The sequence below is a fragment of the Cheilinus undulatus genome, linkage group 9 (assembly GCF_018320785.1).
Source record: "Cheilinus undulatus linkage group 9, ASM1832078v1, whole genome shotgun sequence".
In the NCBI taxonomy this organism is placed as follows: Eukaryota; Metazoa; Chordata; class Actinopteri; order Labriformes; family Labridae; genus Cheilinus; species Cheilinus undulatus.
In genome coordinates, this window is record NC_054873.1 from 1,053,328 (window position 1) to 1,066,299 (window position 12,972).

Below are 12,972 nucleotides of genomic sequence, written 5' to 3' on the forward strand. Positions count from 1 at the left end.
GACTCAGACCCAACCCTGATCCAGCTTCACCAGACTCAGACCCAACCCTGATCCAGCTTCACCAGACTCAGACCCAACCCTGATCCAGCTTCACCAGACTCAGACCCAACCCTGATCCAGCTTCACCAGACTCAGACCCAACCCTGATCCAGCTTCACCAGACTCAGACCCAACCCTGATCCAGCTTCACCAGACTCAGACCCAACCCTGATCCAGCTTCATCAGACTCAGACCCAACCCTGATCCAGCTTCACCAGACTCAGACCCAACCCTGATCCAGCTTCACCAGACTCAGACCCAACCCTGATCCAGCTTCATCAGACTCAGACCCAACCCTGATCCATCTTCACCAGACTCAGACCCAACCCTGATCCAGCTTCACCAGACTCAGACCCAACCCTGATCCAGCTTCACCAGACTCAGACCCAACCCTGATCCAGCTTCATCAGACTCAGACCCAACCCTGATCCAGCTTCACCAGACTCAGACCCAACCCTGATCCAGCTTCACCAGACTCAGACCCAACCCTGATCCAGCTTCACCAGACTCAGACCCAACCCTGATCCAGCTTCACCAGACTCAGACCCAACCCTGATCCAGCTTCACCAGACTCAGACCCAACCCTGATCCAGCTTCACCAGACTCAGACCCAACCCTGATCCAGCTTCACCAGACTCAGACCCAACCCTGATCCAGCTTCATCAGACTCAGACCCAACCCTGATCCAGCTTCACCAGACTCAGACCCAACCCTGATCCAGCTTCATCAGACTCAGACCCAACCCTGATCCAGCTTCACCAGACTCAGACCCAACCCTGATCCAGCTTCACCAGACTCAGACCCAACCCTGATCCAGCTTCACCAGACTCAGACCCAACCCTGATCCAGCTTCACCAGACTCAGACCCAACCCTGATCCAGCTTCATCAGACTCAGACCCAACCCTGATCCAGCTTCACCAGACTCAGACCCAACCCTGATCCAGCTTCACCAGACTCAGACCCAACCCTGATCCAGCTTCACCAGACTCAGACCCAACCCTGATCCAGCTTCACCAGACTCAGACCCAACCCTGATCCAGCTTCAATAGTGATGCAGAGATGATGGTGAATGTAGCTACAGCAGTGAACCAGACTCCTCACTGGTGCTACAGATGTTTCTGCTGCCTAACTGAGGTCTTTCTAAACCGGCTCCACTGATGGTGATCAGTCCTGGACTGCGGAGATCAGCTGATGGAGGGAACCCCTACATCAGATCGCTCTCTAATGACTGACAGGCAGAGCTTTCATATGTTGACCTCTGAGTTTTATTTTGAAAGGTTCCTCCCTTCCTGAACACCGATAGTCCCATCCTCAGCTCTGACTCCACAGTCAAAGGTTCATTAACCCTTCATGTGTTTATGATGGAAGGTTTTAACTAATCAGCCCAGCTCTGACCAAACACCAACATCAATCTGACTGTTCTGGTCCACCAGAGTCCCCCCCCCCCCCCCCTGTTCATTAAAGCGCTGTGTAATCAGCAGAGCTCTGCTGACGTCTGATGGGGAGACACGGAGCAGGAGGAGGAGGAGGAGGAGGAGGAGGAGGAGGAGGGACGGTTATGAATGAGGGATTCCTCTGCTGCTTATAAACCACTGCTGATGGACACAAACACCCACAGGAGACCAGGACCAGGTCCAGAAGACTATCAGAGCTGTGTGGACCTCCTTGAACTCAGACAGCCACAGGTGAGTTTCAGCTCCTTCTCTGTTGTTTTGTGTTTCCTCCACCGTCAGAGAACAGAAATCTCCAGAAACACTTCTAGTTCAGAGAACTTTATTAGACCGACGCATTTCAGGTCGTAGCCTTCATCGATCATCGATGAGATCAAAGAACAGAACGCTGGTGATGTAACATTCTTTTTTCCTGTATGTGTGAAAGAATGTTCTGTTCTTCATCCTCATCTTTCTCCATCAGAACAAAAAAACAGCAAAATTACAGCAAATGTTTTCATTATTTTTATTTTTTTTTAGATATGAGGAAATCAGGTGTTTGGATTTTATTTTCTCAGCTCAGTGAACTTCAGAGAGCCAGGCACTCAGCTTTGAAGAGATTTACTTTTTTCCAATAATAATAATAATTGTATTATTTATTTATTTTGTTCTGTCTTTTTGGAAACAGTCTTGACTTTTAGTCAAGAATTTTTTGAAGTTATTATTATTATTGTTGTTGTTGTTGTTGTTGTTGTTGTTATATTTTTTCTCTATTTTTTTTTCCTTTGTTTGGTTTTTGTTTTTGCAAAACAAACAATACAAACAAGGACCAAGACATGCAACAAGACAGGACAGATAACATACAAGCAGGCTGGTTTTACCGATTTGGGGGAAACACAATACACAAAACAAACAAAAAACAATAAATACATAGATTTTAAAAAGAGAAAAATATTAATAATAAAAAGAGGGTGTGTGGTGTTTTCTTTTTTTTATTATTATGTTTTTGCACAAACAAGACTCAGTACAAGACAAATAAAGATTAAGAGACTAACAAAAACTGTACTAAACAAAAACATGACAATACAATAACATAGTATCAAAACGAAAGCTACAACAAAAAGTCAGACTTGGCAGCAAAATATGCAGCAAAGCTTCAGCCTCCTCGACGCACATGGCAAAGGATATCCCATAATTCATATCACCCAGCAGGAACTACAGTTAAGAATGAAAACATTAAGAGATCTAATAACTGGGCCCCAGACCCTCTCTAATCTTTCATTAGACCCATGTTTGTGGCTACGGAGCCTTTCCAAATGTATGCCTGAAACTAATTCTTTAATCCATCTGGACAAACAAGCAGCATTAACAGTCTTCCATTCCTTCAGTATGATTCTCTCAGCTACTAACATGCCAAACATAAAAGCCTGTTGCACAGTATATGGGAGTTTCAGAAGAGCTTTGGAGCACCCAAACAAGGCCATCAGTGCATCTGGTTGAACTTTTAAATTATAAATTTTGCAAAACCAACTAAAGATGTCCTGCCAAAAGGGGACAATCTCTGGGCATGACCAGAAAGTGTGACCTAGTGTCCCCTTCCCAACATTACATCTGACACAAGTGTCAGAGATATTAGGATACATTCTGCTCAGCTTTTCTTTTGAATAGTGTATTCTGTGCATAACTTTAAACTGAATCAGTTGCAGCCTTGCACTGATCGAGCCTTGATGGATTCTTTCCATCCTCTCCCTCCAAACATCCTCAGAAAATTCAACACCAACATCAGCCTCCCAGGCTTTGATAAGCTCATCTGAAACTGGGTTATGTTTAGAAAACTATAAAACAAATTTTGACATGAGATGTTTTGTATCAGCTGGTAACTTCATTCATTCATAAAAGGGATGTTTGTTAGGTGAGCTCTCAAAATTATTAAGGCTACTCTTAACAAAATGTCTAACTTGTAAATGTCGGAAAAAATGGGCTTGTGGGAGGGAATAGTTTTCCTTAAGCTCCACAAATGATGCAAAATGATCATTCATATACAAGTCTGCAATTGTTTTGATTCCTTTTTTGCCCCAGTGAATAAAAGCTTGGTCACACTTGGATGGGATAAAGTTGTGATTAAAGCAAATAGGTGAATATATAGAGAATCCAGGTGCATGGATCACCCTTTTCATCTGTTTTAAGATGTTGATTGAGTTATACAGGACAAAATTTTCTTTGAAACTGTTGATTGGGTAATCATTTGTTGCAAACATGAGAGCCGCTAGAGAACTGTTTTCCACTGCTTGAGATTCCAGTTGTAGCCACTTAGGTGTAGGCTTGTCATTGAAGCCACTTGTTGGGGGGTACTGGTCACACCAGTATACTAAGGCCTGGCATTAGCTGCCCAGTAGTAGTGTTGGAATACTGGGAGGGATAATCCCCCCATTTTCTTGGATTTTTGTAAATGGGCCTTGGATATTCGATGGTTTTTATACCCCCAAACAAATGGCAATATTATTAAAAAATGACAAGGGGAGCTTAACTGGAATATTCTGAAACAAATACATTAACCTGGGGAGAGCAACCATTTTAATAACATTAACACGCCCTATGAGAGAGAGCGGCAATGATCTCCAGAATTCAATATCTTTTTTAAGTTTGTCTAGCTGACCACAGAAGTTGTTGTTAAACAAGAGCTCTGGATTAACAGTAATAGACAGGCCTGAATAGGTGAACCGGTCCTTGGCAATTACAAAAGGCAGGGAGTTAATAAAATGTGGATCCAAATTTTCTGTTAGAGGAATAAATGCGCTCTTCTTCCAGTTCACAGAATATCCAGAGAGGCTACCGAAGCAGTTTATTAATGAAAGAAGAGGAGGAAGAGATGACTGGGGGTCCGTCATAAAGATGAATAAATCTTCTGCGTACAAAGACAATGTACATTCAATATTCCCCACTTTGATTCCCTTAATAGCAGAATGCTATTAAGATTAAACCACAGGGGACTGGCACAGCAACCCTGCCTTGTCCCACGCATCAGGTTGAAGGGTGCTGACCTATTACCTTTAGTAAGAATAGCTGCATTTAGACAAGCATACATCATCTTTACTATTGATAGAAAAAAATGGCCAAATCCATAACGTTTTAAAGCGGCGTGCATATACCTCCATTCAATCTGATCAAAGGCACGTTCTGCGTCCAATGAGATGACTACAGGTGTGCTGTTAACTTCATGTTTGGCATACATTATGTTAAATAATCGACATGTATTAAAAAAAGAGAATCTGCCAGATCCAAAACCATTTTGGTCAGGATGTATTAATGATGGAAAGTGTCTACCAAGTCTGGTGGCCAACATCTTAGCTATCACTTTTTGGTCATAATTTAAAAGGCTAAGAGGTCTATATGCCATTGGGTCAGAGTCATCCCTCCCTTTTTTGAGTAATAAACAAATATCGGCCTCATAGAAGGATGGGGAGAATAGTTTACTCTCGATGGAGTGATTTATCATTCTAAGCAGTAAAGGTGCGATCTGGTCACAAAAGGACTTATAAAACTCTGCCCAGACCCATCTATATATGTATATACATATATATGTATACATATACATATATATATATACATATACATATATATATATACATATACATATATATATATATATATATATATATATACATATACATATATATATATACATATATATATATATATATATATATATATATATATTTTTTTTTTTTTTTTTTTTTTTTTAAAATGTTTTAATTGTCCTCGTTTCTTTAAAACTGGTCCATCCCAGGTCAGGATTGCCAGAGGAACACCGGTGCTGAAATCCTGATTCTTTTAAATCTTGATCCATGTCAGAGCAGAGCGATCTTTGGCTCCCTCTAGTGGTGACTTAAAGGAACCACACAGACAATCTCATCTTTTATCTGTTTTAAATCCAAGCTAACATGAGATAAATAACTAAATATATTTTTAACTATTTCACAGAGCACAGCATGGATTTAAACTCTTCTAATTTAGTCCAAACTAAAAATAAATCTGATTTTAAAATCAACCAAAGATTTCTGGATTAATAAAGTCATTGGAGAAGATTCTTGTATTTTTAACAGAACTAGACATGAGTGAGTTCTGTTATAAATTTAGTATTTTATTTATATTATTTTTATTTTATCATTTACGTCTCTAAAGGCTGATCTTAAGGTTTTTATTTTTCCCTCTGGAGCCCAGAACGTTCTTTAAGATAAAAACACCAACTAGAAAATAAGATCTGATTTTTACTGGGAGACTGATCAAACCAACGTGATTGGTCGGTTGGTTCATTGATTGATGAGACAGAATCGTCCCTCTGTAGTTCCTCAGACTGATGAAGAATAAATCTCTCAGAGATCAGTCAGAGCTGTGTGCCTACATTTCCCATAATGCAACACTTCTACACCTGGAGGAGATCAGAGAGTGATGGCGGCTGATGTAGCGTGTTTATTTTGTTTTTTGTTTTTCCAACAGAACCCATGGCGGAGTCACCTGACCACCTAAATGACTCTGCCTGGCTCCGCCCCTGTGTCAACACCTCCTTCCAGCCTCCAATCAGATCGTGCCCTTACACCACTGCTCAGCTGACCGTCATCGTCATGGTAACGGCCTCCCTCAGTGTGGTCACCGTTGTCGGGAACACGCTGGTCATCCTGTCCATCAAGGTGAACCGTCGCCTGAGGACCATCAACAACTACTTCCTGTTGAGCCTGGCGGTGGCCGACCTGATTGTGGGCGGGCTCTCCATGAACCTGTACACGCTCTACCTGCTGAAGGGCCGCTGGCCCCTGGGGGCCGTGGTCTGCGACCTGTGGCTGGTGGTGGACCACGTGGTGAGCAACGCGTCCGTCATGAACCTGCTGATCATCAGCCTGGACCGCTACCTCTGTATGACACGCCCCCTCAGCTACCCGGTACGGCGGACGGGCAGGATAGCCACGCTGATGATCGGCGCCGCCTGGCTGGTGTCCCTCGTGCTCTGGGCCCCCGCCATTCTGTGCTGGCAGACGGTGGGGGGCCGCCGCGTGGTCCCTGATGATAAGTGTTACACTCAGCTCCTCGCCAGCCCCGCCGTCACCCTGGCGACCACGCTGCCCTCCTTCTACCTGCCGGCGTTTGTCATGGTCGCTCTCTACAGCAGACTGTCTGTTGCCAGCCAGAGTCGACTGAGCGTGCTCAGATCAGAGCGTGGAACGCTCAGGGTGTCCAGTCCGTCCTTTAAAGACTTCCTCCTGAAACGCCGTAGCTGGGTGACGAGCGACCCCGGCTCGGACCTGTCTCTGAACCAATCAGAGTCCAGCACGCCCAAACACAGGAAGAACCAGAGAGCGTCCAGGAGTCCCGGCGACCAATCAGAGCCTGACTTGTCTCCGCCTCCTCCACTATGTCACACTCGGACCGCCACCCGCCCCCCCAGAGACTACAGCAAGATCGAGAACGACTCGTCATCAAACACCGACCTCCACCGGACCGCCTCGGCAGCGTTCTCCGTCCTTCCCAGCTTCAGGTCTCAGGAGCGGCGTCATCGCAGAGTCATGGCGAGGGAGAGGAGGGTCACCAAGACCATCCTGGCCATCCTCCTCGCCTTCATCATCACCTGGACGCCTTACAACGTCATGGCCGTGGTCGCCGCCTTCTGTCACTCCTGCATCCCAGAGTTCCTGTGGACCACGGGTTACTGGCTCTGCTACGTCAACAGCGCCATCAACCCGGCGTGCTACGCCCTCTGCAACGTCACCTTCAGGAAAACCTTCTGCAGCCTCCTGTGCTGCCGCCGCAGGAAGCTACACTGATCACATGACCTCCAGAGCGTGGAGGGAGGAGTGGCTCTTTATTTTTGTCCAATGATGACTAGACTTCATCAAAGCTGTGTATAAGGTGGGCGTGGTCTCAGTGATGTCACTCCGGGCGTTAATCCTCATGTGTTTAACACAGGGTTCTATGGAGGATGACTCACTGCTGCAGACAGCCTCTAGTGGACAAGAGAGGAACTGCGGTTTGTCACACATCTGCCTGGTTTAGCTGTTAGCGTTAGCATGAGAGGCGCTCAGAATGAAGCTCAGGTGTTTGCATGAATAAAGCTTTAATGTTGGAGGAGACAGAAAAGAATTCTGATTTGAATTTCCCTCAGTCACAGCAAACAGTTCTTTTAAAAGCTCAGAGTTAGCATTAGCATGTAGCTTTATCTGCAGATGTAATGAGGGCAGTGTTCAGGAAAATACGTCTTTATTATTTAAATCAGTCATTCTGTTATTAAACATGGCTGTGTGTCTTTCCTGTTTGTTTGTTTGTTTGTTTTTATTCACCAACAAAGGCTCGTTAGCGCTGATGAAGGCTAATTATGTCCATCAATCACCAGATCAGTGAGACTCAACCTGTGGCTCTGGAGACTTTTTTACCACTTCTTTTTCAACTTTTTTTTTTATCTTTGCCATTTTTATACATTTTTGCCATTTTTTCCCCACTTTTCACTTTTTGCTTTTAAATACCACCTTTTCCCTAAATTTCTTTTCCATTTTTGCCACTTCTTTTTGCAACTTTTTCAAATTTTTCCCACTTTTATCCAATTTCTGCCACTTTTATCTTTTTCTATTTTTCCCACTTTTCACTCATTAAAGCTCCTTTTCACCATTTAATACCACGTGTTTCCATTTTTTTGCCCTTTTTCAACCCTTTTCACCTATTTTTTGCCATTAAATACCACTTGTTCCCTTTTTTTTGCACCATTTTTGCCACTCTTGTCTGTTTTTGCCCATTTTAGTCGCTTTCACTCATTTTTTGCCACGTGTTTGCCACTTCTGGATCATTTTTGCCACCTCTAACTCTTTTTTTGGTCCCTTTTCACACAATTTGCTGCTTTTTTACCATTTTGCCTCCTTTATTTACTTTTAACGCTACTCTAACTGTTTTTGCCCTTTTCACCTCATAGATCGTGGCTCTTTGGTTGAGTAACGCTGCTCTAGAGTGTTTGAATTTGGATTCCACATGTAAAATCAACCAAAAATAGAAATCACATACATCCAGTTTTAACTCATTTCTTTTTTTTTCAGTCTTAAAGGCACAAAAATGGCAGGAATGTTTTTAAAGCTGGCCATGTTTGGACGACCCTGCTCCTCCCAGCTTTAACCCTTGTTAGACAGTCTCTGTAACCATGACAGCAGCTTCTCTTAGCTTTAAGAACAGGTCTAAAATCTTTTCTGGAATATTGTGTTTATCTGTGCAGCTCCTCCCTCGGAGCTCATCTGTCAGATATTTCTCCCAGTGAAGGAGGGACCGGAGCTGTGAGCCTCAAACTAGGAGGAACATGAACCATCTAGAACCCTGAGGAACAACACCGCTCTGGGTCTGCAGTTATGTTGTTGCCAACATGAGGCCGTGGCGGCTAAATTGCACAAATACATTGGCAACTTTTTGGCCCTCATCACACCTCTCTAGCTCCGCCCTGTTGTCTGTTGTCTTCTCTCTCTTCCTAACCATGCTCAGGTGTTTTAGTTCTGAACTCAAATATAGTCAACATATCTGAGCAATTTCAACACACGTCTGTATTAGTTCATGATGTTCGGCCTTTTAGTCGATCCTCTGTGTGCAGACTGACATGCATGTGTAAATGTTTTCAGCATAAATGAATAGAACTTTAAAGGAAGTGCAGAGGTGTATAGAGGTGTGCAGAGGTGTTCAGAGGTGTGCAGAGGTGTGCAGAGGTGTGCAGACGTGTGCAGAGGTGTATAGAGGTGTATAGAGGTGTATAGAGGTGTGCAGACGTGTGCAGAGGTGTATAGAGGTGTATAGAGGTGTGCAGAGGTGTATAGAGGTGTATAGAGGTGTATAGAGGTGTGCAGACGTGTGCAGAGGTGTATAGAGGTGTATAGAGGTGTGCAGAGGTGTATAGAGGTGTATAGAGGTGTATAGAGGTGTGCAGACGTGTGCAGAGGTGTATAGAGGTGTATAGAGGTGTGCAGACGTGTGCAGAGGTGTATAGAGGTGTATAGAGGTGTGCAGAGGTGTGCAGAGGTGTATAGAGGTGTATAGAGGTGTGCAGAGGTGTGCAGAGGTGTATAGAGGTGTGCAGAGGTGTGCAGAGGTGTGCAGAGGTGTGCAGAGGTGTATAGAGGTGTATAGAGGTGTGCAGAGGTGTATAGAGGTGTATAGAGGTGTGCAGAGGTGTATAGAGGTGTATAGAGGTGTATAGAGGTGTGCAGAGGTGTATAGAGGTGTGCAGAGGTGTATAGAGGTGTATAGAGGTGTATAGAGGTGTGCAGAGGTGTGCAGAGGTGTATAGAGGTGTATAGAGGTGTGCAGAGGTGTGCAGAGGTGTATAGAGGTGTGCAGAGGTGTGTAGAGGTGTGCAGAGGTGTATAGAGGTGTGCAGAGGTGTGTAGAGGTGTGTAGAGGTGTGTAGAGGTGTGCAGAGGTGTATAGAGGTGTGCAGAGGTGTATAGAGGTGTGTAGAGGTGTGTAGAGGTGTATAGAGGTGTGTAGAGGTGTATAGAGGTGTGCAGAGGTGTATAGAGGTGTGTAGAGGTGTGTAGAGGTGTATAGAGGTGTATAGAGGTGTGCAGAGGTGTGCAGAGGTGTATAGAGGTGTATAGAGGTGTGCAGAGGTGTATAGAGGTGTATAGAGGTGTGCAGAGGTGTATAGAGGTGTATAGAGGTGTATAGAGGTGTGTAGAGGTGTATAGAGGTGTGCAGAGGTGTATAGAGGTGTGTAGAGGTGTATAGAGGTGTGCAGAGGTGTATAGAGGTGTGTAGAGGTGTATAGAGGTGTGCAGAGGTGTATAGAGGTGTGTAGAGGTGTATAGAGGTGTGTAGAGGTGTGTAGAGGTGTGCAGAGGTGTATAGAGGTGTGCAGAGGTGTATAGAGGTGTGTAGAGGTGTGCAGAGGTGTGCAGAGGTGTATAGAGGTGTATAGAGGTGTGTAGAGGTGTGTAGAGGTGTGTAGAGGTGTGTAGAGGTGTATAGAGGTGTGTAGAGGTGTGTAGAGGTGTGCAGAGGTGTATAGAGGTGTGTAGAGGTGTGCAGAGGTGTGCAGAGGTGTATAGAGGTGTATAGAGGTGTGTAGAGGTGTATAGAGGTGTGTAGAGGTGTATAGAGGTGTGCAGAGGTGTATAGAGGTGTATAGAGGTGTGTAGAGGTGTATAGAGGTGTGCAGAGGTGTATAGAGGTGTATAGAGGTGTATAGAGGTGTGTAGAGGTGTATAGAGGTGTGCAGAGGTGTATAGAGGTGTGTAGAGGTGTATAGAGGTGTGCAGAGGTGTATAGAGGTGTATAGAGGTGTATAGAGGTGTGTAGAGGTGTATAGAGGTGTGCAGAGGTGTATAGAGGTGTGCAGAGGTGTATAGAGGTGTGTAGAGGTGTGCAGAGGTGTATAGAGGTGTGCAGAGGTGTATAGAGGTGTGTAGAGGTGTGCAGAGGTGTGCAGAGGTGTATAGAGGTGTATAGAGGTGTGTAGAGGTGTATAGAGGTGTGTAGAGGTGTGTAGAGGTGTATAGAGGTGTGTAGAGGTGTGTAGAGGTGTGCAGAGGTGTATAGAGGTGTGTAGAGGTGTGCAGAGGTGTGCAGAGGTGTATAGAGGTGTATAGAGGTGTGTAGAGGTGTATAGAGGTGTGCAGAGGTGTATAGAGGTGTATAGAGGTGTATAGAGGTGTATAGAGGTGTGTAGAGGTGTATAGAGGTGTGTAGAGGTGTATAGAGGTGTGCAGAGGTGTATAGAGGTGTGCAGAGGTGTATAGAGGTGTGTAGAGGTGTGCAGAGGTGTATAGAGGTGTGCAGAGGTGTATAGAGGTGTGTAGAGGTGTGCAGAGGTGTATAGAGGTGTATAGAGGTGTGTAGAGGTGTGCAGAGGTGTGCAGAGGTGTATAGAGGTGTGTAGAGGTGTGCAGAGGTGTATAGAGGTGTATAGAGGTGTGTAGAGGTGTGCAGAGGTGTATAGAGGTGTATAGAGGTGTGTAGAGGTGTGCAGAGGTGTGTAGAGGTGTATAGAGGTGTGTAGAGGTGTGCAGAGGTGTGCAGAGGTGTATAGAGGTGTATAGAGGTGTGCAGAGGTGTATAGAGGTGTATAGAGGTGTATAGAGGTGTATAGAGGTGTGTAGAGGTGTGAAGAGGTGTATAGAGGAGTGTATAGGTGAGTAGAGGAGTCAAGAGGTGTAAAGAGGTGGGTAGAGGTGTGCAGAGGTGTATAGAGGTGTATAGAGGTGTGTAGAGGTGTGCAGAGGTGTGTAGAGGTGTATAGAGGTGTGTAGAGGTGTGCAGAGGTGTGCAGAGGTGTATAGAGGTGTATAGAGGTGTGCAGAGGTGTATAGAGGTGTATAGAGGTGTGTAGAGGTGTATAGAGGTGTGCAGAGGTGTATAGAGGTGTATAGAGGTGTGCAGAGGTGTATAGAGGTGTGCAGAGGTGTGTAGAGGTGTGTAGAGGTGTGTAGAGGTGTATAGAGGTGTGTAGAGGTGTATAGAGGTGTGCAGAGGTGTATAGAGGTGTGCAGAGGTGTATAGAGGTGTGTAGAGGTGTGCAGAGGTGTGCAGAGGTGTATAGAGGTGTGTAGAGGTGTATAGAGGTGTGCAGAGGTGTGCAGAGGTGTGCAGAGGTGTATAGAGGTGTGTAGAGGTGTGTAGAGGTGTATAGAGGTGTGTAGAGGTGTGTAGAGGTGTGTAGAGGTGTATAGAGGTGTATAGAGGTGTGTAGAGGTGTATAGAGGTGTATAGAGGTGTATAGAGGTGTATAGAGGTGTGTAGAGGTGTGTAGAGGTGTGTAGAGGTGTGTAGAGGTGTGTAGAGGTGTATAGAGGTGTATAGAGGTGTATAGAGGTGTATAGAGGTGTGTAGAGGTGTATAGAGGTGTATAGAGGTGTGCAGAGGTGTGTAGAGGTGTATAGAGGTGTATAGAGGTGTATAGAGGTGTATAGAGGTGTGTAGAGGTGTGTAGAGGTGTATAGAGGTGTATAGAGGTGTGTAGAGGTGTGTAGAGGTGTGTAGAGGTGTATAGAGGTGTATAGAGGTGTGCAGAGGTGTATAGAGGTGTGTAGAGGTGTGTAGAGGTGTATAGAGGTGTGTAGAGGTGTATAGAGGTGTGCAGAGGTGTGTAGAGGTGTATAGAGGTGTGCAGAGGTGTATAGAGGTGTGCAGAGGTGTGCAGAGGTGTGTAGAGGTGTATAGAGGTGTGCAGAGGTGTATAGAGGTGTGCAGAGGTGTGCAGAGGTGTGTAGAGGTGTATAGAGGTGTGCAGAGGTGTGCAGAGGTGTATAGAGGTGTATAGAGGTGTATAGAGGTGTATAGAGGTGTGTAGAGGTGTATAGAGGTGTATAGAGGTGTATAGAGGTGTGTAGAGGTGTGTAGAGGTGTATAGAGGTGTGCGGAGGTTTGTTTTCTGCAGAGCTGCAGCCTGATAGCATTCAGAGTTTGATCATCTGTGATTGGTTCATTCCATCCTCTTATTTACATCTATCAGTCATTAGAATTAAAGACACTGTTGTTTTTTATTGAAGA

The 12,972-nt window shown here is 45.0% G+C and overlaps 1 protein-coding gene across 1 annotated transcript; it reads left to right on the forward strand.

Moving 5' to 3' along the window:
* The first annotated feature begins 1,643 nt into the window (after positions 1-1,643).
* On the forward strand, positions 1,644-7,286 carry chrm4b (cholinergic receptor, muscarinic 4b). Its single transcript, XM_041796428.1, has 2 exons — positions 1,644-1,725; positions 5,968-7,286. The coding sequence occupies exon 2, from the start codon at positions 5,973-5,975 to the stop codon at positions 7,284-7,286; it is 1,314 nt and encodes a 437-aa protein (XP_041652362.1). The 5' UTR covers positions 1,644-1,725; positions 5,968-5,972.
* Positions 7,287-12,972: the final 5,686 nt, after the last annotated feature.

Bases quoted from the DNA above. Each gene is read 5' to 3' on its own strand.
- chrm4b (XM_041796428.1), top strand. From the start codon at position 5,973: ATGGCGGAGTCACCTGACCACCTAAATGACTCTGCCTGGCTCCGCCCC.